General features: G+C 39.8%; 1 protein-coding gene across 2 annotated transcripts in view; it reads left to right on the plus strand.

Annotated features, from left to right (window-relative positions):
• The first annotated feature begins 33 nt into the window (after window positions 1–33).
• SLAIN1 (SLAIN motif family member 1) overlaps window positions 34–25903 on the plus strand; it is a 56019-nt gene continuing 30149 nt past the window's right edge. For both annotated transcript variants that reach the window (XM_054586632.1, XM_054586633.1), the window contains exons 1-2: window positions 34–844; window positions 13475–13614. In XM_054586632.1, coding sequence (XP_054442607.1) covers window positions 237–844; window positions 13475–13614 — 748 coding nt within the window. In that variant the 5' untranslated portion in view covers window positions 34–236. The remainder of the gene's footprint in view (window positions 845–13474; window positions 13615–25903) is intronic.

The following is a 25903-nucleotide window of genomic DNA, read 5'->3' on the forward strand; positions in this document are numbered from 1 at the left end:
TGGCGCCCAGGGGACTGGGAAGGCGCTCTGAGCATGTGCAGAGCAGCGCGGCCGCAGCTTCCTCGGCCGGAGGCTGGGCCCTGGTGCTGATGCGAGCATCCGACTCGACTTCAGCCCCAGCGTGGTCCGCCCTCCGTGCCGGGGAAGCAGAGAAGGAGCCGTAGCCTCCTCGCGGCCCGAGGACTCGGCACGACAGTGCGCAGCCCCCGGCGGCCGCGGTGCCCTCCCGGCCCACGATGATGGCGGAGCAGGTGAAATGCGCCTCCGCGGGGGGCGGCTCCGGCACGGGCTCCGGTCCGGTGGTGAACGCGGAGCTGGAGGTGAAGAAGCTGCAGGAGCTCGTGCGGAAGCTGGAGAAGCAGAACGAGCAGCTGCGGAGCCGGGCGGCCAGCGCGGCCGCCACGCCGCACCTGCTGCTGCTGCCGCCGCCTCAGCCCGCCGCACCGCCCCCCGCCGGGGCCTGCAGCCCGTTGGGTCCGCGGAGTCCCCCAGCTACCGCCTCCGCCTCTGGGGGCCTGGGGCTCGGGCTGGCGCTGGGCACTGGGGGCGGCGGCAGTGGCAGCGCCGGCACCAGCCCCTCGTTCCCGGGGACCTACTGTCTGCCCAGCCCGGCGCCCTCCCTGCTCTGCAGCCTGGCGCAGCCCCCCGAGGCGCCCTTCGTCTACTTCAAGCCGGCCGCGGGCTTCTTCGGCGCGGGCGGCGGCGGGCCGGAGCCGGGGGGCGCGGGAACGCCTCCGGGGGCACCCCCCGCGCAACTCTCGCCGCCCCCAACGCTCCTGGACGAGGTGGAACCGCTAGACCTGGAGAGTCTGGCTGCCTGGCGAGACGAGGACGACTACACCTGGTATTGCTGAGCTCCGCTCCCTGTTTTAGGTCCCTGACCTCGGAGGCCCTGGGGACGGCGGGGAGGGCGTGGGCAGGAAGGGGGGGGGGCTTCGCCATTGCCCTGGTGGTGGTGGCCTTTGGCAGGTGCCGTGCTGGGGACCGAGTGGAGGCTTCATAAGGGCGGAAGCCTGTTTCTGATAGCTCAGGCTTACCCGGTCGGGGATGGACTGGTCCCCTCCTTCTTGTATTCTGCTCTCTGCCCATTATTGGGCCCCAAGCTCCTCGTTAGCAGTAACTGGAAATTCCATGTTATCTTGTCTTTTTGTTAACTCAGTGCTCTTTTTCCCAGTCTTTCTTGGTAGTGACCAGGGATGGGTAGGGGTTGGCCTCAGTGTGCGGCTGTTTGTGGTCTTTCCTCCCAAACGAACGCTGGACGGGATTTGCTTGTTGACCCTCCTCCCTTGGCAAACCACGCTGCCTAGTGATGGATCGCTCCTTAGAGATTGTTCTTGCACTGTGAGTTGTGCAGTCCTACGCCCTCATGCCCTGCATTTTCATTGATAGCTTCTCATTTCAGAGACTAATTTTTTTTTTGATGTGTCGACCTCGCTCACTGGCTTTGCTCTCCGGAATGTTATAAAAAATGGGGACTTTTCAGGGAATGGACTGGGCAGCTTGAAGGCACTCTGTTGCCTAGGAACCATTTTAAAATTAAATTGGTGATTGGAAGTGAGACGAGAGGAACTTTTTATTTTTCAGAAACTAAGTTATCAGGAGATTAGAGGCTGGCAGCATTTGCTCAGTTGAAATCTGATTAGTCCTTTGTAATTTCCATCAATGAGTAATTTTGGAGGGGGTTCTAATTCTTTTGTTTATTTCTCATGCTACTTGCTCATTGAGTAGTAATATGCTTTCTTCAGTCACTAGAGGTAGTGGGATATGGTCAGGTGAGTAGAAGCTTCAGATAGGATGGAATTTAGGTTCACTAAGGGGAAGAAATGAACAGCACTCAACTCTGCATAGCAGTGACAAGAATACATGTCCCTCTTATAACTTGGGTTCTTTTATTTAGGACTCTTCCTAATTTTGCAAGCTGGGTTTTCCTTACTTCTTTGTGTTCCTATGGCATGATTGCACAGGAGAAAATGGGAAATGGAGAACCTTACTGGTTTCCTACTGGGAAATGTGCTGTTCTTTTCCCCTTACACTCTTACCAGAGAACTCTGACCGTAAAGTGCTTGATTTGATTCTGAGAATCAAAATGTACGGAGCATATTCACACAGAAGTTAGTCATCTTTCTATAGTACTTTACTTTTCAACAGTAGCTCAAGTTGTAAAAATCAAAACAACTTACCACTTACTGGGACTTCAAACCATTCTTTTTAGAAGCTACACCTTTATTTTTGTGGAACCCAGGCTGTGTTGTAATCTGTTTCAGCCTGAATACGGTACTGGAAAATGCTCTCATGGTGGTTCTTAGGTTATCACTAACTATAAGCCCTTAGGCCACTCTCATACGATTGTAGATTGATTTAGCACCGCCCCCCGCCCCTTGGCTTTTTCTGAAGATATTTACTTAAATAATGTAAAAAAACTTGTTTGTGTTTTTATGGGAATCAATTCTGTGCTTTAGAATATTAGCATTTAAACATTCTTAGGATACTATTACTATTTTATTAGTGGATTGGATTGGTGATAGTACATACATAGCTGTATAGTTTTAATAGTTTCTTTTTTGAATGGACTTCTACTATATTTAGTTATCATCCAACTATTGCTAGTATTTGATAGACTTTTATAGTTTATTTTTAATCAAATTAGCATTGAAATCGCTTAAAAAAAAAAAACCCACCTACTTAGTTGGATTAGCCTATCAGCACTTTACATGGTTTGAAGCAAATCTAAATTGGAGCAGGTTCCGCTAATTTTACTCATGAAGGGCATAGGTGAATAAATAAGTCATTGCCATGACACTTTGCAAATCTTTCTGCAGACAAATGGCACAGTATATATAGAGTAGTGATTCTTTCTCAAAACAGACCTGGGAATAGAATCCCAGGTGGAAAAACAGGGAGGGATTATTAATCTTAGTAGGATGGACATAAACATTTTTTTTTTTTTATGGTCCCCTGACTTACAGAAAACTTTCTACCATAGCCTTTTATATACTGAGATATTTTTGTAATCCAGTATTTTGGCCTGCTGATGAACAAATAATCACCAGGGTATAACCCGCTTGTTCACGCTCACAAAGCTCTCTGGAGTCCCTTCGTCGCTGCAAGCTGCGTTAAGCCCCTGTTCTGTGGTCTCTCAAACAGGGTCCTTTTCATTTGGATTCCCTGGTGTGTTCGCAGGAAGGCAACTTATTTTTATTGTTCACTAGGAAACAACTGTAGTGGATAATATGTACCTGATTATTTTAAAAATAGCTGAAAATAACTCTTATTTAAAAAAAGCACAAAAGTGAGTATGAAGTTGTGTTTTCCCCTTTATCCTCAGTCTACTACCGTGACTCAGAGTTAACCCTGTTAACATTCTGTAGATCCTTCAAGATTAAAGCATAATTATACAAATCAATATGAAATGTATATACATCAGTTTTTTAATACTTTTACTGAACTATCTTGGATATCTTTATCTCTCTGGAAGAGTTACATTAGTGTTAAAGTAATAAAGACCAAGTTACTATTAACTATTACCTCCAATTTATCATTTATTTTTGTCATGATTTTATCCTAATGAGTTAAACAAAATTGAGATTTGATCAATTATTTAGAATGGTACTTCCCGCTAAGATGTCCTGTCTTCAGGAAAAAAGTTCACAAATGTAGATTAATTATTGAACACTTTAGAAGTTCTATCATGTAAGTCTATTTTTTTCTAATAAAATCTTAGAGTATAACTCACTTTTTATTAACAACCTGGACAACACTCGTTTCAAGAAAAGTGTAGAAGAAAAACAGTGAATTTGTAGAGTCAGTACTTGGTTGATGGTACTTCATTGGTTAATGAATGATCTATAAGGTCTCTTAAGTCTCTTTTCAATTATTTAAACTACGAGTATCTTCTATCTATAACAAAACAATTTGATATTAGAAGAATGACTGTTTTGCTTTTCATTTTGATGAAAAGCTTTGACACAAAACAATTGTCTTATTTCTTATGTCTATTGAATTTAAAGTATTTATTTTGCCAAAATAGAACCTCGTTGTCTTAGCACAGTGCTGCTAGAATCAAATGTTCAGAAAATTACAGTTGATCGTGGTTGTAGGACCTTAATTCTTAAGTCCAGTTACTGTAATCCCATGGTATTGATATTTCAGCTCCCTTATTTCACTGTTAAGGGACTGGAGTTCCCAGGTAAAATGACTTATGTATGCCCCTCAGTTATTTACTGAAAGAATTAAGACAAAAATCCAGATTGTTTACACAGATTCAGAAGTGTTTATACCATTGATATTTTTTCTTAGCTTTGATGTGACCCATTGGTGGGCTATAAAGTTAGTTTAGTGGATTGATCAACATTTTCTTTTTTAAAAAATGAAGTGCAGAATTATAAAATCAAAGTACATTGCATCTTGTAATACAAACTTGTCTTGGGTAAACTTACTTAGTTTCAGCTGTGTGTGGCCTGGGTTGAAATAGTAAATGTATTTTTGCATTATGGTCAAAGTTAGAAAAACTCCAATTTATACTGTTTGAAAGTAAATGGACTTGTAGAAAACAGGTGGGAAAACACAACTCTCTCAAGATAGGGTAGCACTGGGGAAAACCAGGTCTTGCACATCTCAGCCAGGAAGACAACTCTGTATTCAGAAGATGCCAAGATAAAAACATGCCAGCGAATGTGTAAAATAGTTATATAAGGAGACCTTTATTGTCATGGAGTGGCAATTAATGGAGTATTGAGACTTGTGTAAAGGGTTGTGGCAGGGATTTTAAACTTGCCCAACCAGAAAGGATAGGAGGAAAGTTCACAATTATATAAGAAAAAATTGTGGTGTATACAAATTAAAGAAAATTTAATGAATGAATATTCAGCTTCCATGTGTAACATCAAGACCCTGGACAGCTGGCTAAAGTCCTTGCCAATTCTTCATCAAAGCTGTTGAACACCTTGTACTGTACATATGGCACAGCTGAATTAGACCACCTAAACTGTTTTTTTGCATAATTGATTTTCAGTGAAAAGACCAGAGGGCGCTTCACTGTCTGACAATGCTAATTGAAAACAGCGGTGTTTTCTAGGAGCCAAAGGAATTGACTAAAGTATGTGCTGATGGGTCTTTAAAACGAGTAACTTCGAGAGACTGCAGGGAGACTCGGAAATAGAAGTTGAGAGCTAACTGTGGAGGAAAGGGGGAGAGTCTGCTGTAGGACAGTTCAATAACTAAAACTTGGACTTCACGTATCCTTTTAATAGCTTAGTGGTGGTGACGTTTCTTTTGCGGTGGCTGACCAGTTCGACCCTCGCCAGCTGCTAGTTAATTGAACATTGTTTAATTTGATTAGAGATTGATTGATTTTGCTTGTTAGTGCTGATGTGTTAGCGTTCCTCAAAACTTGTGGTGAATGAAGTCTCTTAAAATTACTTGAAAGTGCTGCATTTTACTTTTTGTGATGCGTGTGTGTATAATATATATATATATTGTTTAATCATTTTTTTTGTATAATCTGCAGAAGGATGACTTTAGAACCAAGCAAGCATTTACCTGAGAATAATTGATTTTTTTTTCCTAGACAGCTGTAATATTTCATTTGGAATATTTAGGGTGATTATGGTGGGCTTTGCATTATTTCTGACCGCCCATTGTTAGCACATGCATTAAAGAGGTCCAGGATATGAAATACATGGACAAGAAGAGATTCTGTGAGGATGAGTTTCTAGTCATGTGCTTTTGGAAGTTACTGGAGAAACGTTAAAGAAAATCAAGGTGCGACATTTCAAATATTCTTGCCAGATCAACACACCATCATTTAAACTATAGAAGTTGAAAGAGTGGTTTGTAAGTTACTAGGAAATATAATATGTTATATTAATGCTGGCAGAATAGGATATTGTAAATGTTGCCAGCACTGTAATAACAATGCATTAGGTGATTTTTTTCAATGCCTTTTTAGAAGATTATAGAACCATTTAGGAGAAAAACAGGTGGCTTTTCTTTGCTTAACCAATTTTAGACATATGTTATACCCAAGGAGTTTGTAGCTATGTGATCTCTAACTGCCTTCTTTCTTCATTTAAATTTGGCTGCAGGTCTTAGCCATATAAATAGTAGGCTCCATGCTGTCTAAGGTACATTGTTTAGAGACTGACTCTGAAAATAATCACTTGTCTTAATGCCATATATTTGCGTAGCGCTTCAAAAGTTTTTATCAAAGTAATACAATAAACAGAATGTACATAGTTCCAAAACTCACCTGTAGCAAGGCTTAGTACAGAAAGCAGCAGTCCTCTGCACTTCCCTGCCTCGGGCCTTCCACGTAGGCATTGTTTTATATGCCTCTAGCTGTTTATTTTGTTCTTTATTTCTTGATAGTCTTTACACAATATGAACTTAGACATCTGTAGACTTGTTCTGGAAAGTGAAGACTAAGCTCTCTTCCCCTCACTCCCAAACCTTCATATCTCCTGTCCCTTCTGATGTTTTTCATAATTTTTATATTAAATCATTGTAATGCCTGCGTTATGCTTGTAACTACTATCAGTTGAGCCCCTTATTAATTGTATATTATATTTATTTTCTCTAATCCCTATGTTCTTCCAAGAGTTAATGGTTTTTCTTTCCCACCTTCATTTTCTTTGATCTCTTATTACTAATTATTTATCCAAACACTACTTGAGCAATAACATTTCTCAATAAGGCCAAACACATTTGATAAGCTCTTAAACCTGTCTTTAAAAATGTATTTTGTAGTGCCGTTCCCTCTGGAATTCTTAAGCCCATTGCTGTAGTCTTTACTGTTTGCTCCTTGGCTGGATGCCCAGTGCTATCGTCATAGGAATTCCTTAGGTTCTTTGCCTATGTAGGGTCTCCTATTTCTTAAATTCTTTGTCTTTCTATTTTATTTATTCTTGTAGGTGGAACACAACCTCCATTAGCTTTCTGAGTAAGGGCACATATATGAAAAGCACCCTTCGGAATGCTGCATATTTGAAAATGTCTTTATTCTCTCCTCATACAGGATTCATAGTTGGGCTGGGTATAAAAGACTGAGTCAGTCATTTACCCTCATGTTTGAAGGCATTGTTTCATTTCAAATTTTTATTATTTTCTGGATATTGAAGTTTATTGTAGTTTGGATATATAATTCTTTCTGACTTTTTCTTTAGTTTTCTTTATTCCTAGTGTTCTCCAGTGTCACATTGTACTTTAATATGGGTCTTTCTATTCATTTATTGTATTGGACATTTATTGGTGCTTTCACTCTAGAACTCAGTGGACTGCCTTTAACTCTCAGAGATTTTCAGCTTTTTTTCCTCTTTTTTAACATAACTTTCTGTGTGTGTGTGTGTGTGTGTGTGTGTGTGTGTGTGTGTGTTTTAGAACTTGTAATCAGATGTAGGACCACCTGGTGTAGCCATTTAATTTTCTTATCTCACATTGTAGATCTTTGCCTTTGTTTTGCTTCTGGGAGAATACTTCAGTTTAATTTTCCAAACTCACTGAATATTTTGTTTCTGCTCTAATAGATTGAATATTTTGTTTCTGCTTTAATAGATTGAATATTTTGATTCTGCTCTGTTTCACTTTCCAAGAATGAAGAAACTGTTTCTTTTCAATACCCTGTTTTTGTTTTATGAAAGCAACATTTTCTCTGAGATGATATTTTATAGTTGTCTTGGGTTTTTCATTTTTTCCCCCCCTGCATGTTTATCCTCAGTTCTTTTTCTTCCCCCTCTACTTTTAGTCTCAGGGTTTTATTTAAAAGGAACATTCCAGATTTCTGGTATCATTGGTTGTCCATTCATACCCAAAAGAGGTATTGAAGTTAATCGAAAATTCTGCATGGGTAGAGTTTTTTGATTGGTGCACTTTACTAAGTCATTGAGTGGGTAGCAGTTCCAGTTTCAGTACCCGTGAGTCCTCTCTTGAACTTCCATACTCCTGGAAGAGATAAGTAAGGAGGTCAGTTCTAGGAATGTCAAAGGTGAAATGGGCTAGGGTTCTAACCAGTCAGCAGGTAGACTTAATTTAATTTCTGCAGTTCGTTAAGGTTCTTTATTCCTCTGTGAACTAAATTTCAGGGTGTGTTGCAGTCAGAACTTTTCTGGGCCAGCCTGTCCACGTAGTAAACCTCTGGTCTTAGGTTGTCATGGAGAAGGGGTGGCGGGACTGGTTGCTGTGGGTAGAGGTGGGACTTGGCGGTTCCAGTTGTTCCCTGTGCCTACTTTCAACTGAATTTCCTGGTCATCCTCATGTTCTGTGAGCTTCAGGGTGGGGGGGAGACATACTGTTGTACCAAACAGCATGAGGGGACATGGAGTATGAAAGAGAGAAATCCCCATACATAAATACGGCACAGTGAGTCACTGAGTAATCAGATGCCTATGGGAGGTGAGCGTTGCTTTTGAATCTCTGCGGTCAAATGGAAGAACCATGTAACATAAGGCTCTAAGAGATTAAGGGAATCTTCTTGCGGCATTCCCCTACAAGCAAAAAGCAATAAACTCTGCTAACTCTCTCTCTCTCTCTCTCTCTCTCTCTCTCTCTCTCTCTCTCTCTGGTATGAGCTTCTGAAGTCCTGAGGCACACAGGTTAGTGAAAGCTTCCTAGGAGCAGCAGATATGTACAGTTGTCCCTTGCACTAGAGGCAGTGGGCAGAACCATGCTTCAGATGGTGGCTTCACATGGCAGCTGAGAGCGATTTGAGAGGAAGCAAAGGCTCAGACAGTGACATACGTTTGTGGATTAAACAGTGAGGAGATTTTATTAACTTGGGGTCTAAAGGAAATTTCTGACTTGATTAATTTAGTGGCCTATTTATGTCAGGGCTGTGGCATCTGTGCCTCTAATTCACCTGTGTGGTGATGGCAACTTGAATCTCAAGTCAGAAGAACATTGAGGGGAAGTTCCTGTCTTGAGACTTCTGTTTTAAATCTTTCTAAGGTATAAGTGACGTATAGACTGCATATATTTAAAATGTAGCATTTGATAGGTTTTGACGTGTGTATCCATCCACCCGTGCAACTGGCACCACTATCAAGTCAGCGCTGTACCCGCACGCTCCAGGTGCCCTCCTCTGCTCTTGTGTTCCCTCCCTCCCGATCCCGCCTGCCTCCAGCCCCGGCCACCTGTGAGCCATTTTCTTTTCAGATTAGTTGGCATTTTCTATACTTTTAGAGTGATGAAATCATATAGTATGTACGCTTTTTCATTTGTTTTGGTCTGGCTTCTTAAAATCAAGATAATTATTTTGAACCTCATTTGTGTTGTTGCATGAATCACTAGTTCGTTCCTTTTCATTGTGAGAGCTATTTGATTGTATGGCCATAACAATGAATTTGTTTATCTATTCATCTTATAATGAACACTTGGTTGTTTTCAATTTCTGGCTATTACAATAAGTCTTTGTTATGGACTCATGTATTCATGTCTTTAGGCTAAATATTTAATGACTATTGAATGGCTAGAACAGAGAGAAGGTGTATGTTAACTTTTGGAGAAGCTGCTGTAATCTTTTCTAAAGTGGTTATGCCAATTTATAGTTCTACCTGTATGAGTTTCATTTGCTCCACATCATCACCAAACATGCTATGGCCAGTCTTTTTAACTGTAGGCACTCTGATGGATGTGTAGTATTCTCATTGTCAGTCTAGTTTGCATTTCCCTAATGATTAATGACGAGCATATTTTCTGTTTGTCATCCATAGATTTTCTTTGGTGATATATTTGCTTAAATATTTTGTCCATTTAAAAAAATTGGGTTGCTTATTATTGTTTGCAGAGTTTATATATGTGTGTGTGTGTGTGTGTGTGTGTGCGCGCGCGCGCGCGCACACATATATTCTACAAAACATACAAATTTTTTTATAAGATACATGACTTGCAAGTATTTTCTTCCAATCTGTGGTTAATCATCCATTCTCTTAATGGTGTTTTTCAAAGAGCAAAGTTTTAACTTTGAAGTTCAATTGATAATTTTTTTTTCTTTTATAGATTATGCTTTTGGTGTAAGAAATGGTATCTTTAAGAAATATTTGCCAACCCAAAGATACAAAGACATTCACCTATGGTTTCTTCTAAAAATTTTGTAGTTTCAGGTTTTACATTTTTGTCTGTCATCTGTTTTGTGTTAACTTTGGATATTGTGAGAAGTATAGATCAAAATTTACCTTTTGCATATGGATATCCATTTGTTCTGGATAAGTAGCACCATTTGTTCAAAAGGCTATCTTTTCTTCATTGAATTGTCTTTGTAATTTGCCAAGAATCAGTATTCCATAGATGTGTAGTTCTGTTTCTGGACCATCTCTTTGTGCCCATTGATCTATTTAACTTTATGCCACATAAAACTGCTATTACAGCTTTGTAATAAGTCTCAGTCAGTAGTAGCTCTCCCATTTCATTGTTTTCTAAAGGTTGTTTTAGCTTTCCTAGGATCTTTGCATTTCCATGTGAAATTTAGAATCAGCTTTTACATTTCTACTAAGAGCCTGCTGAGATTTTGATTGGGATATTGTTAAGTAGATCAATTTAGAAATAATTGACATCTTTATGATATTTAATATTCTGACTCATGAATATTATCTATTTCTATCTTCTTTAATGTTTCTCAGTATATTTTGTAGTTTTAAGTGTATCGATTTTGACTTCTTTTGTCAGATTTATCCTTAAGCATTTTATGTTTTTTTAATGCTATTGTAAGTGGAAAGTGAAATTTCAAAAACACTCATTTTTGCTAATATAAAAATACAATTAACTTTTATACAAATACAATTAACTTTTATACATTGATCTGGTATCTTATAATCTTGCTTGAAAACTCCCTTATTGATATCTTTTTTTGTAGATTTTTCAGATTTTTTTACATAGATAATCATGCCATCTACACCTAAAGACAGATTTACTTCTTTCCAATGTAACTATTTATTGCCTGACTGCATTGGCTAGAACCTGCAGTCATTGTCTTGTTCCTGATATTAGGGAAAAAGTGTTCATAGTCTTCACTGTTACAGATACTGTTTTTGTAGATGTGTTTTAATGAGATTGAGGATGTTTCCTTCTTTTCCTAATTTGTTGAGAGTTTTTCATGATGAACTGATACAATATGCTTTATTCTTCATCCATTGAGATTATTATATGGTTTTTTGTTTTAGTATATACAATAAGTTACACTGATGTTTGAATAGTAAGCCAACCTTTTATTCCTGGCATAAACTCCACTTGGTAATGATGCAGTACACCTTTATATATGGTTGGACTCAGTTTGCTAACCTATTTAGACTTTTCACTTCTTTGTTCATAAGGGATATTGATCTTTAATTTCTTCCCTTGTAATGTCTGTGTCTGGTTTCTAGTTTTCATGTCAGTAACACCAGCGTTGTAGGATGTCTTGGGATGAGTTTTGTCTTCTTGCTTTTCTAGAGGAGTTTGCAAAGAATTGGTATTCTTTAAATATTTGGTAGAATTCAGTGGTGACACCTTCTGGGTCTGGATTTTTCTTGTAGGTAGCTTTTTTTTTTTTTTTTTAAGGATTATATATATTTATTTTTAGAGAGAGAAAGGGAGGGAGAAAGAGAGGAGAGACCCATCAATGTGTGGTTGCATTTCGTGCGCTCCTTGCTGGGAACCTGGCCTGCAATCCAGGCATGTGCCCTGCACTGGGAATCGAACCATCAACAGTTTGGTTCGTAGACCAGCACTCAATCCACTGAGCCACACCAGCTAGGGTTCTTGTAGGTAGCTTTTTAAAAAATAATTTTCCATCCTTTTACTTTTAACCTATGTGTTTACATATAAAGTGTATATTTGTTGTAGGGAGCATATAATTGGGTCTTTTGTGACTTCATTAAAAATGAGGCGACTCTTGTCCACATGCCCATCAGAATTTTTCTCTTAGTTTTTCTTGGTTAGGATTGTGTCCAGGGCTTGTGCCTAAAGCAGACACTGGACAAATAGGGATAATGGGATTCCTGTGATTGGCTCAGCCCAGTGCCTCCATCCTCAGGTGTGGGCTCCAGACAGCAGTACCAGCATCACCTGGGAACTTGTTAGACATTCGGATTCTTTGACCCACCCGCCATTCCAAACCTGCTGAATCACATAGGTTAGGCCTGCTTATAATCAGGTGTTAGCAATTTTTGTTTCAACGAGCCCTCTAAGATTTTGACGCACCAAAGACTGTGAATAGCTGGCCTAGGTGAACCTTTACTTGGAGGTATACAGGGCTACCCTAGTGCTGGACAGTTCAGGGGCCTTCTGTAGGGTAGGGCGAAAGGGATGGACTTGCATAGGCAGGCGATGATCTTGTCCTAGCAGACAGAGATGGGGCCCAGGAATATAAACTTTTAACTAATCAGGATACTCTTGATGAAGGCAGGACAATGTCCATACTCTCAGGGAATGATGCGATATTAGGATTACTAGTAAATCAGTTAACACAGATATTTGGAATCTTTCATCTGTAATAGGAGTTAGCAAATTGTATCCTATGGGTACATTGGGCCTGCTGCCTGATTTGTATGGCTGGTCAGCTGGATTTTTTTATATTATTAAATGATTCAAAAAAATGAAAAGAATACTCTTTGACATGTGAAAATTATAGGAAATTCAACTTTTAATGTTGGTAGCTGAGGTTTCTAGGAAGTTAACTCGTTTATAAACCACCTGTGATGTTGTTGGGCTGCAACAGTAGAGTTGAGTGGTTGCGACAGAGACCATAGCCCACAAGTCCTAAGTGCTTACCAGCTGGCCCCTTACAGAGAAAAGATTGCCAACCCCTGACTTAAAATAATAATTGCCCGAGGAGTAGTACACTCCCCAGCCATCCTGGATAACTGGTAAGGTACCCTAATAGGTGGGACTTCTGACTATCCACAGTAAGAGTGAATAATGAAGTACGTTATTTCAAGAAAGTGCACTCATTAGAATTATGGTAACTTTGTTGAAGGAGTATTACTCTAATGAGATTTGTAATTAGACTACAGCTTTATAAAGTAAGGTCAGTTACTAGGCCAGTGATTATAATTTTCTTTTTTCCTTTTTTTTTACTTAACTGTTGGTTAATCCTCAAAATAAGCCTTTTTATATAACCCTATCACTGAAAATCTAAAATTTACCTTAGAACTGTATAGCAGTGAAAGGAAATCTTTGTTTTACCTTACAGTGCTTTGTGGTTATTTTGAATCCTACCCATTATTATGTAATGGTACAGCTGCTGGAAGTGAACTCTTCCTGATAAGAGCCTCCAACCTCTGACGCTCAGACATACTTCCATAGTTTTCTGGAATCCTTCCCACCAAGCTACAGAAAGTGTCAAATTCTGTTTGGGGATGTTTGCCTGTTAAAGTAATTGGGGTATTTGAACTAATTAAATGTGAGTTCTGTTTTGGTAGAAATTGTTAAACACGTGTTATTTTCTCTAGAAGACCAGGGATGTCTATAAACCTATATAATACCTATAATGTAGATTTCTCTTTTAAAGGTTGTACGTTGGCTCTTCAAAGACATTCTCATCATCAGAGAAAGCCCTGAGCCCTTTGCAGTGGTGTAGACACGTCCTCGATAACCCGACTCCGGAGATGGAAGCAGCGAGGCGCTCCCTGTGCCACAGGCTGGAGCAAGGCAAGTGCACACCCACTCGTCTCTGTTCTCAGACTCTTGCCTCTGTCAACTGTTGTTGCTGGATTTGGAATAGACACTTAAATGGACAGACCTTACCCGGGGGTGTGGCTGTTGTATGCAATTCACTTTACATGTATTGCACATCAGGGGTTCTTCGTATAGAATGTATTTAGTTTTGTGCTTGTTTTAGTTTGTATTGTAAAGTAGGAATATATACTATTTTTTTTTCTTTCTTTCTGTCTGCAGATATACCTTAAGTAAGATGGGTCGGTTTTAAATTCTTTGGGGATGGTAACAAGGTTGTGGGTGCTGAATTCCAAGACAGAAAACTGAGGGTTTTTTTTTTTAAAGGTTTTATTTTTAGACAGAGGAAAAGGGAGGGAGAAAGAGAGGGAGAAAAATATCAACGTGTGGATGCCTCTCATGCGTCCCCTACAGGGGACCTGGCCCGCAACCCAGGCAGGTGCCCTGACTGCCCTTTGGCTCCCAGGCCAGTGCTCAGTGCATCCACTGAGCCGCACCGACTAGGGCAGAAAACTGAGGTTTCATTGGGACCCGAGTACTGACCATTTTGAGACCCTTAAATGTGTAGCTGGATGTTTAATTGGAAGTTCTCACCTTAATAAACTGAGAAATAGTCTTTGTTGTATGTTGTGTAAGTTAACTTATGGAGCTCAACAGAAGTTTAAATTTAAAGAAATAGGACTTGTAAAAGGAAAAATTGCAAACACAAATGAATAGTTCTCAGCTCCTTGCTATTTTGGTTAAGTAGACACCTTAATTAGAGCTGTGATTATTTAGGCTTTTGTTGGCCTCTTAACCTCTCAGTGTCTGTTTCCTTATCTAGGAACACTGTTTCTATTCCATGGACTACCTGTATCCAAATGTGGCTTTAGGTTGAAAATGCAGACTCCTGCCCTTCCAGGTTAAATAACCAGTGTAGCTGGGAGCAGGGCCGTGGGGATCTGCACTGCACTGACAAGGTCCCCAGTGTGGCTCTTATGGACCCTGAAGCTGGGGAACACTGTCCATAAAGCTCTCGAGGGTACGAATGATTATAAAGTGTTTGGACCTGATAAGACAAAGTGTAATAGGTAACATTTCTTGAGCTCTTGATGGTGGCAGTCAGTACGCTCAGTTTTTGATGGCCTTCACTTTATTCAGCCCCGCCGCGCTCCTCTGAGGCGGGTGCCGCACTCACTGTCAGAGGTGAGAAACGGGGCGTTCAGAGGCCTGCGAGGGTGACGGGGCTGGAGGGACATCCTGGGGGCACAGCCGAGAGCACAGTCATAAGTTAATTTCAAGAGAAATCTGTTTTAAATATTTGGGGAAAAGCACATCAAAACATGTTTTAACATTTTGATTAAAATCAAGTGGTTATTTACACAGTTATTTAGTAAAAGTGGAACAGGAGCAAAGGAGTATTAGGGTTAAGACTTTGGCAGCAGGCGCTTCCCTGAGAGAGTGACCACCGCGGAGTCCGGAGACTCTGGTCTTGGTGCTGCTCCCTCTCACCCGCGTGACGCTAAGAAGACCCCTTTGGACTTTCCTCTTTCAAGGTTGTGTAGATTGTCCCAGGTTTCTTACTCACACATCCCTTGATTCAAGGACTTTTTAAATGTACGTTTTTTAAAGATATGAATTTGACGATTTTATTTAGATTTCAAATGAAATTTAGAACTAGAGTTTTTAAGCTCAGGGGTCAACACGCTTTCTCTGAAAGGCACTGGATAGTAATAGTTCAGACTTTGCAGGCTACATAGGCTCTGCCTTTGCTAGAGAGCAGCCATAGATGCGGGCATTGATGAGCAAGGCTGTGTTCGGTACATCTGTACCTGCGGACACTGAGATTTGAATTTCATGTGATTGTTTTTACATGTGTTACAAAATAATATTCTTATTTTTTTAAAGCATCAAAAAATGTAAAAACCATTCTTAGCTGGTGGGTATTACAAAAATAGGGGCAGGTTGGATTTGGACTACTCAGGCCTGGTTTGCTGAACCCTGCTTTAGGTCATTTACTTTCAGGGTACATTGACAGAGAAGGTTAATTAAAAAAAAAAAAAATAAAATAAAAAAAAAGAATAAAGGAGAGGTTTTTGTTAAATTAGATGTAAATGATCCTAATTGCTGGTGGCTTTTGAGATTTTAGACTAAGTGCCTGATTATCTGATTTTACTTGCATTGACGGGGCTACAGCAGAATTGTGAGATTCTGAGGAAGTGAATTGACAAGCTGCTGTTTTATTCATGATTTATTTAATCTATTTAAATTTCATATAAGATGTTAAGCAGAGAACTATCATTTTAAAACCGAAGTTAGTCTTTTGCTAAATTTGTATATAAATCTAAATCCTTTTGCTGTGAGAATAATGCTTTTGTTCCAAAGATCCATAAGCCCAATATGAAGTAAGAAGTAACCCAGTGTATTAGGTTATTCATTGGATGAACTTTTTTGAAATGTATATTTTATAAAGCAATGTGTCTGTAGTTTAGAAAGTATCAGTTTTATGGGTACTATAAGAAAAATAGCAAATTCCTGCCCCATCCTCCCATGCCCATTTTATTATCTAGATGTAATTATTTAACAAAAGCTATTTGTTTCAATATTGTTGTTTGCCTATTTATAAATGCCATGCCTATATGGCTATTGCTTGAATTGTCAATTTAAAACATTATCTATTGGCTTTCTGCTTTGGATGGTGAAGGTTTAATTATTTTTTGACACCCCCTCCTTATACTTTGTCTTCACATATTTTCCCATGGAGCTTTTTACCAACCTTAGGATATGCCTGTTGATTATGATAGAAATGCTTATCTAAGCCATGCAATATTTTATCTTTTTTTTTTTTCCATCTAACTTTTTGTTTTTCCTAGAGTTAGTGGTAAAAACACACTTACTTGATTTTTTTTTTTTCTTGGTCTTTGTCATTAATTTATTCCCAAACTCTCCAGATGAACCATCTTTTGTATAGTTAGACATGTAAAACCACCAAGGGTTTTGGTGTTTTGTTGTTTTTTTTTTAAACTCTCCCTCCTGGTCGTGTCCTCTGAGCGGGTTCTCTGTAGGACCCTGCGCAGCTGTCGTGGCGGGACTGCCTTTTGCTCTCATCCTTGGAATTCTCCTATTCTCTCTTCAGTGTCATCTCACCTGTTTTCTAGATGCAGAAACTTCCTTTTCCTTATATTCCCTCTCTTACAGAATGCGTTCTCCTGTTGCTTTTCAGGAGTGGTGGGTAGGAGAGGATATAGGACACGTGGGAGGTAAACTTTGAGAACCTTGTATGTTTGAAAGTGCCTTTATTGTACCCTCACTCTTACGCTTGACTCTAGGACTAGGTATAGAATTCTAGGTTAGAACCCATTTCCAGCAGAGTTGGCAAGGCATTGTTCCCTTCTATTTTAGCTTCAGGCTTGCTTTAGAAGTCTTGTTTCATTCTCACTGCTGATTCTTGTGACTTTTTTTTTTTTTTTTTTATTAACACCCCAGGTATTTTAGAATCTTTACTTCCTGGCATTTTGAAATTTCACTTCTGTGCTAGACATTACTAGGCAGTTCAACATGGAAACATAAGCTTCACAAAATTTCAAGCATTATTTCTTTGTAATTCTCTCCTCCTTTGCAGTTTTCTTTGTTCTTTCTTTCCAGATACTCCTTTTAGTCAGATGTCGAATCTCCTGGATTCATGTACCCATTTTTTATTTTTCTCTCCTGTTCTTTTATTTTTGATTTTTTTGGATGTTCTATTTTCTTGGAGATTTAAAAAACCCCTCTACTAAAGTCCTTTGTTGAATATTTATTAAGTACCTTCTATGTGCAAGGCACCATTGTAGATAATGGAGATACAGTAGTGATCCAAACAGGGTTAAGTCCCTGCCCTCACTGACTTTACCTTCTCGTCTGTGCTGACTTCAGGTACACCTCCTGTGGTTCTGTAAGTACGCTTGTTTGTGTAGTGTCTTAAATCTGGCAGCTTTGTGTTTCAGGGTAAGTAATAAAACCTGCCTTTGAGAAAAGCAGAGGGGAGCAGTGCTTGGACTAGGGGGGGCGCCCAGGGCTTTTCCTAGTAGCCTTTGAAACAGTCGCCCTGTTTTGGCTTCACCATAGAAATCCCTCATTCCCTTTGCTCTCTGCCTTGCCACCTCCGTTCTCCAAGCTTTCTAGGTCCTTGTTGGCTTTTCGCCCACCGTGGGACCCTAGAACAGGGAATGCTGAAACCAAAATCGGTTAGCATTGACCTGTTTTTTCCTTTCTCAATGAAATAGACTTGACTTAGTCTGATAGGGTCTCCTCTCCGGGTCAGTCTTCCATCTGGGTTTATGAGACTTTAGTTTAGCTGCCATTCTAGTGTGGGTTTGTAAGAGAATAGACAGTCATTCATATTTAGTCCTCCATATCGAAGAGTTCTTCCAGGTGGCCAATTAAGAGGGTTCTTTGTCAAAGATAGCCCATTAACATATCAGAAATTACAGTTTTAACTTAAACTTTACTCATAATGTAGCATAAATAATTAACTGGAATAGTGTGCACATTCTGTATCTTAGAAGTTTCAAGTAACTCTCTATTAAAGCATTTTCTTTTTTATTTCGACTTCATTTCTCTCTTGAAAAGCCAGCATTTTCAAGAAAATAAATATTGAGCATTTTCTTTAAGACCAGGTCTGTTTCCCTTCACTTGTGTATGAATTGCTCACGGACAGGGACTTTGTTTTGTTGATCACACCAGCTAGAAGGGAACCTGACCTGTCATATATGTTGCTGCTAAGGTAAATGAATTTTTATTCTTTCTGAACCCACTGTCACAATGACTACTGTTATAATTTCAGTTTGGGCTTTGAATATTTTAAGGTAGGTGGAGTCTTTGCACCTCTTTCTCTATTAGCCATCTTTTTCTTCCAGAAGAAAGATTGGCATCACTTGAAATATCAGCTTGAAACATTGTTTTCCCATTCACAAGCATGCTTAATGTAAACTGATAGTTTTTATTTTACTGAATTTTGTTGCAAAATGATCCGTGGCTGTATACAGTCCGGTGCTTTTAAAGACTGTTGGGTAAGGCCATCCGCTGCCACGAGGAGGCGCGGTTGGGGATCAGATCTGAGACGGGGTTCTGTCACCCTGCCCTGCTCCGGCTCCCTCTCACACACTCACTCTTTTCCCAAGGGACGGGCCGATGTCCTTTCGTGTTCGCCCGGGCGTCAGATTAGATGCTGCTTCTTAGATATTTGGTTTCTATTTCTTGACCCTGACATTTAGGGGAGAAAATTACTCATAAATTAAAGATGAATTCCCTGTAGAACATGTGGAGAGAGGCCATAGCTATGAGGAGCCCACCTGTATCCAGTGGGCGGACCTTGTATATATCCTCTGGCCCCTTGGTCTAACATTCTCATCTCTTCTTGTTCCCCCTGAGAGCCCAGGAACCTGGCCTCTGCTATTTCCTGGGTTACAGCTTAGCTCTTTCCTGCTTAAGAAGGAGCGTCTGCCTGGTTTCCGCAGGCGCCCCCGGTGGCGCTGCTCCCGAGGGTGTCTCCAGTGGTGTGGTTGCTGGTGGCTCTTTTGGATTATAACCTCTGGGAGGACCTCTGGCTCTCTTTTTGCTGCCTGCTTTTTTGTTTGGGAGACCCTCGGGTAGCCTTCCTGACGTATCTGATGACGTCGTGACCATGCGTGGCTCTAGATAACAAAACTTGGTAAACTATGGGAGAGTGTATGGGAAGTGCTCAAGTTTTGTCTTGAGGTGGTGAGAACAAGCTTATTAAAATCTTGCTCTCTTGAAAGTTTGCTTTTCTGAAGAAAATGAGGGAAAGTGATGTTTTGTATGATTTAATTTCATAGGGAGATAACACGGGTATTATGACTTGTAAGATATTGCTAAGAGAAGCGCTTTGTCTTCACAGCTACAGTTGTGCAAATTGGTTAAATGTGTGTGTGTAAGTTGGATAATTATTTTTTGCTTAAAGGATACGAGGTATATATTCTTAAAGATGACTGATATATATTCAATACCTTTAAATTCTCATAGGGAAATTAATTGAATATTAATTAAATTGAAACTTTAATTGTGGATCCCAAAATTGCTTTCCCTTTTCCAAACTGGTTTTGTAATGCCAAATTTCGTAATTTTTAAAGTCTTAATATATCAAATAGTCCAAACAGGCAAATTATTTAAGCTTTTTCAACCTCTTCTATATTTATATTTATTTTATAGAGTTGTAAGAGATTAAATAAAGGTGTTTCCAAATGCCTTTAAAGGCTGAAGTAGTAAAGGCTCAAATTTTAGGTCTCTTTCCTGATATATTTGAATAATGTAAATGTTGTTTTGGATAATGTACAGAAAGTAACATTAAAAATAAAATAATTGCTAAACTTAACTCTTTTGGTATTTCTAAATTTGCAGCCTATTGGTTTAAAATTAAGAAGGTCTAGAATGATATTTTTCCCCCTAAAACACTCAATGTGCAATATTAGACAAAACTCAGTTATCTTGGTTCTTTTTTCATTTTTGAAAATGATCCTAACAACATTGTTTTCTATTTGGAAGCATCTGAGGATAGGGGCCTATACCTTAATTTCAGTTTGAATTGCCAATGTTTAATAACTTTTCAAACATGTTTTATGTTGTGAATGTTTGGTTTTTGTGATTTATTAATTTGACTACATTTAAGCTCCTTAGATGAGCAAAGAAAGTAATTGAACATTTGGTGTTGTAAAGGGCATCTGAGTAGTCAAACCAAGAAAAAAAAATCATGTGGTGGTGCTCATTAAAATGTTAATTATGAGGGTGGAGATTTGTTCATTACTCTACCCTTCCAAGTGCCTAGAATAGTTCCTATCACATTGTAGGTGTTGAATGCTAATTATTGAATGAACAGATATAGTGGAAGAGTTTTTGATCTAGCATTTAGACCTAGTGCCCATAATGCCTCGTGCCTACTTAACTGCATAATTAGGAGCATGCCAACTTGTTTCTAGTGTTTCGCTTAGTAAATGGGGACATTTCACAGATTTCACAGAGCTATTGTAAAGATTTCAGGAAATGTCAAATGTGAAATTACTTACTTTGAAAAATGTGAAGTGCTATAGAGACATTCCTGATATGCAGTTCTTTTTTTGTAATTTTTAAAAAGATTTTATCATTTTTTTAGAGGGGAAGGGAGGGAGAAAGAAGGGGAGCATGTCAGTGCCAGAGGGTAACATTGATCAGCTGCCTCTTGTACACTCCCAGCCAGGGACTGGGCTGGCAACCCAGCCATGTACCCTGACTGGAAATTGATCCAGGGACCTTTCAGTGTGTAGGACGACACCCAACGCACTGAGCTACACCACTCAGAGCTGCAATTCTTTTTAAAAATATATTTTAAAAATTTATTGATTGACTATTAGAGGAGAGAAGAAGGGGAGAAAGGAGACAGGGAGGAGGTGGGGATGAGAGAGAGAAACATTGATTTGTTGTTCCACTTATTTCATATATGCATTGGTTGATTCTTCTATGTGCCCTGACTGGGGATCAAACCTGCAACCTTGGCATATTGGGATGCTGCTCTAACCAACTAAGCTACCAGGCCAGCATCCCTAATATGCAGTTCTTTATTTGGAAACTGAACCAAAAAATAGAGGGAATCATCTTTGTTTAGCTATTTATATTTTATAGAAAATTAATAGCATTTTTTTCCCTTGGGGCATCTGTTTTCTCTACCTATAAATGAAGATATTTGTTAGGAGTCTCAAATTGAAAAGTTTTATGAGTGAAGTTTATTCAAGAATAATAGAAAATCCAAGAAAACTTAGTCTATTTCTTCTGGTTCTTCGTAGATCTGCATGTATCCCATTTCTGACATGCCTTTCTATATTCTTCACCACTTCCCCTACCCCTTTAGAATATAAAGGACAAACACCCATAGAACTTTCATGGACAGCGTTAACTCACATGATATCCTAAACTGGAATAAGACTAATAATCCAGAGTCTTTGCTAGCAAAGGCCAGGTCATGAGGCTGGGATGTTAAATAACCAAATAATGATCAAAAAGCTTATCTAAGTAATTCGAAACACCCAATATGTGGCTCATTTAATTTGGGGCCAGTTAATAAAAGCTTATCTTGCCTTAAGATACTTGAATGTCCATAACTATTGAATCAGGACAGGTCACATTTGGGGAGTGTGGGTATAGTTTTCACAAAGAGTGCAGCCCTGCACAGTCACTGTCTTGGGTCATGTTTCCCTACGACTGTCTCTCATTTCCTCTGGGAGTTATGCTAAGCAAATGTGGATAGATACTACTTCTTTATTGTTTTTCTTTTATCTTCATATGATACCAGTTTCCATTCTTGCCTTTGTTGTTATGATAGAGTGTTTCTAAGTTTAGCCAATGAAGAAGAAAGTTGTTGACTAATCCAGTGCTCTGAAGGTGGCGTGTTCATTTGTAAAAGCCACACAGATTGAACTGAGACATCAAGGAGCTTGTTAAGTGTCTGTCTCCTGGAATCTGTCCAGCCTCTCCTTGTGTAGCCCAAGATGCTATCTTCATCAGTTCATGTTTCCAGTCTTGAGGCACACTGTCAAATTTGGAACACAAAATTAAAACTTAGTCTGTGCGGTTCATTTTAGGTAAGCTTTGTAAAGGATTCCCTTTCTCATTGGAAAAATAATCTGGAACCATACTGAAGTGTTGTGTAGAGACATAGTCTCTTGACATTTGCTATTATTCCCATGTTCTGGAAATTGAAGACACATTTTCATGTCTGTGAGCTTCTGTCACATATTTTCTTTGCTCTTATGTTCAGAATAGTCCCAATGCATTTGTTTACTATTGGAAATGTTAGGTAGAACAGAACGTAACAAATAATTGAGATTGTGTTCCTATGAAATTCACAGTTTCTATCTTAAATGTTTCCATGTAGTTTTTGTTTATTTTGCCTTTCTACTGTGATTAGGAAGGTGTTTATTAAAATAAGCAATAACTTATGACAGTGCATAATGTTTGTTATAATGACTGTCTAATCAACATGCTATTTTGTTACCTACCTCAATAAGGAAAAATAAAACTAGAGATTCTCCCAAAGTAGTTTTTACTGCTTTTGTATGCTACTCTGATGATTGATTAAATTTGCTGCCATGGCAGTTAAAATTTATTTTTATAGATGTTCATGCTTGTTATGTGGAACTGGTACAAAACAAGCAGTTTATGTAAGAATTTGTAGACTCTCCTTTTCTGATCAGAGATGATTCAAGTGCTAGATCATGAAAGAAATGTATTGAGTACCTGCAGGTGCAGGCACAGTGCCAGATACAAAGGGTACAGTGGCATGACAGATCCCACACCTGCTTTTTTGGAGTTTGCCGTCTAGTACAAGAAACATTGTAAATAGAGCAGCTTTTTTTCTTTTCCCCCTTTCCTTTAAAACAAACATGATGATGCTAACGGACCTGAGTCTGAGGGCTGTGACCAGGAAATGCTTTCCCAAGGATATACAAGTCGGGGAGTCGGCACGAGAGAAGCACGTACCCCTCTGGGGGTGGAGGGGGACAGGGGAACGGCCCAGAGCATGGGGACAGCATGTGCAAAGGCCCTGAGATGGGATGGGACTCATGATGTGAGAGGATGGGCAGACTGTTGTGGGGGGAGTTTTATGGAGGGGAATGAAAAGGGAGAAAAGCATGAACTGAGGGGCTCTAAATGAGTCTAGAGAAGTGTATGCAGGATTTTCAGAGCAGTTAAGGATTCTGGACTTTATCTTAAAATGGTTGGGAGCCTTTCGAATAGTTTCAAGCAAAGAAATGACATGATTCTGGACAGGAGAGCTACCGGGTATCGCCTCCACTGTCTTACGCGGCGGAGCCCTTTTTGAAATATAGAAAGATGTGGAGAGTGAAATAGTGATTTTAGAAATTCTTTGGAATGTGAGTAAAATTAGGCTTTAGCATTTTTTAGGGGGATTTTTAAATTTAGATAAACTTGGAAATGCTCTCTTCTGCTTTTCTCAATAATATTCTGAATTTCTTTCTTTCTCTCTTTCTCTCTCTCTCTCTCTCCCTCTTTCCCTCCCTTCCTTATTTAAAGAGGGGAAGGGGGAGAGAAAGAAAGGAACAGAAACATCTATGTGAGAGAGAAACATTGATCGGTTGGCTCTCATATGTGCCCCAACTGGGGACCCAGCCTGCAACCCAGGCATGTGCCCTGACCAGGAGTCAAACTGGTGACCTTTTGCTTTGTGGGAAGACTTTCAAACCAACTGAGCCACACCGGTCAGGGCAAAATACTGAATTTCTTGAGTGACTTAATGTGAGAAATCACAGCTTAAAATGTGCCAAACTCTTCATGATATGTAATTTACTTTGAAAATTTAAGGCTCTGATAGTCTCATTTATTTATAATACACGGAGCTTTAAAACTTATATAGTAACACGTTTCATGTATTTGAGTTGGAGCTCTTACCAGTTCCTATTTGTGAGTTTAATTTTTTCCCATTGTCATAGCTGTAAAATTTTATTTCAAGGGACGATGTGTGTATGTGTATGTGGTATAAAAGTATGTCTTTGGAAATTCAAATTTATAGTTGTGTGTGTGTGCGCGTTCATTTGCGTGTGTGTATATAGTACGTGCTGCATGGTTGGTTGTGAGCGTTCATTTTTAGATAAGGAATGCTGATTGGTAAAGATATTCTGAGCAGGAGGAGCTGCTGGCATGTGCTGCAGATGATGACTGCAAGTGGAGGAAGTGTCTAGTCTTCAGGATAAAACGAGATACCTATTTTTTTTAATCGTCACCCAAGGCTATGTTTATTGACTTAGAGAGAGAAGATGATGTGTGTGTGGTGGGGAAGGAGGGTGGCGGAAGGGCAGGCGAGAGAGAGACTTCGATCCATTGCCTCCCATACTTGACCTGACTGGGGATCAAACCTGCAACCTAGATGTGTGCCCTGACCAGGGATCAAACCACAGCCTTTTGGTGTATGGCACGATGCTCTGACCAACCGAGCCACCCGGCCAGGGCTGAGACACCTATTTTTTAAGAAGGTAGAGAGATCTAAGTGTGGGATTTCTACCCCTGATTGAGACACAGAGCTCAAGCTGACTTCAGATACCCACATGAGACTGAGCGAGGGCTGGGAAGAGTAGCAGGTGGACTTCTAAAGCAGCCCACCCTCAGGGGAAGGGCCCCCTTGCTTCGGGCTGTGGAGGGCCTCAGCCACGCTGCTGTCCCATATCCCGGCGCCACATGGAAAGCTGGCTGTGGAGTCACCCACCCTGTACCGTGTGCCTGTGTCAGTTCTCTCCTTTAAGTTAGAGGCCCGTTGGGGCAATGCCTATATTGGGGCAGAAGAAACTCATGCCTGTAACCTCTAAGATGAACTTAGTTTTTAGTCATAAATATAAACCAGTAAAAAATCTTACTTGCTTTTTGGGAAAACTAACAGCAAGAAAAAATAGCAACTGACTTTGTAGGAAATGAGTACCTAGGAGTAGAGAGAAATTAGTGTGCTCAAAGTTAAGAGAGGAGTACACTTTTTAAAATCCTCACCCGAGGACATGCTTACTGATTTTAGAAAGAGGGGAAAGGAGAGAGAGTGAGAAGAGAGGAGGAGAGAAACATCCATTAGTTGCCTCTTGTACACATCCTGACCAGGGACCAACCCTGCAACCCAGGCAGGTGCCCTGACCGGGGATTGAACCCATGACCTTTTGGTGTATGGGACCCACATTCCAGTCAACTGAGCCACACTGACCAGGGCAGTAATACACTTTTAAAACAAGAGATTGCTGGGAATATAAGCAGTCAAGTCATTTTTTGTCATTTTTAATTTCTTGGACATACTTAAAAAAGAATGAACAGGGCAAAAATCAAGCTGCTCACCTGATTTAGTCAAAGGGATCATCCAAAAAGAGAGAAAAAATAGAGAAGCTAGGGGACACAGAGGACAGACCCAGAACCTCTAATTTTAAACAGGTTGAAAAGCAGGAACAGATAGTTTAGAGAAAGAAAGTACCAATAAATAACAGAAGAAAATTTCTTTGAGCCGAAGGCAAGTCCTCAGCGAGAAGTGGAACAGATGAAAAAAAGACCTGCACCTAGGCATCCTGGTGGAATTTCAGATTTTCTAGAGTTAAAGAGAAAATCCTAAAAATGTTCAAAGAAAGAGGTTATGAACAATGGTTACAGACCTCCGACATTTCATAAGCAGTATTGGATGCTAGATGAAAAATGAATATTTTCTTTAAAGTTTTGAAGGAAAGTTATTTTCAAACTATAATTGTGTACCCAGGCAAATTGTAAATTGTGGAGCAGA

This window comes from Pteronotus mesoamericanus, unplaced genomic scaffold (assembly GCF_021234165.1).
Source record: "Pteronotus mesoamericanus isolate MK-2021 breed Mesoamerican mustached bat unplaced genomic scaffold, CSHL_Meso_final contig_94, whole genome shotgun sequence".
Lineage (NCBI taxonomy): Eukaryota > Metazoa > Chordata > Mammalia > Chiroptera > Mormoopidae > Pteronotus > Pteronotus mesoamericanus.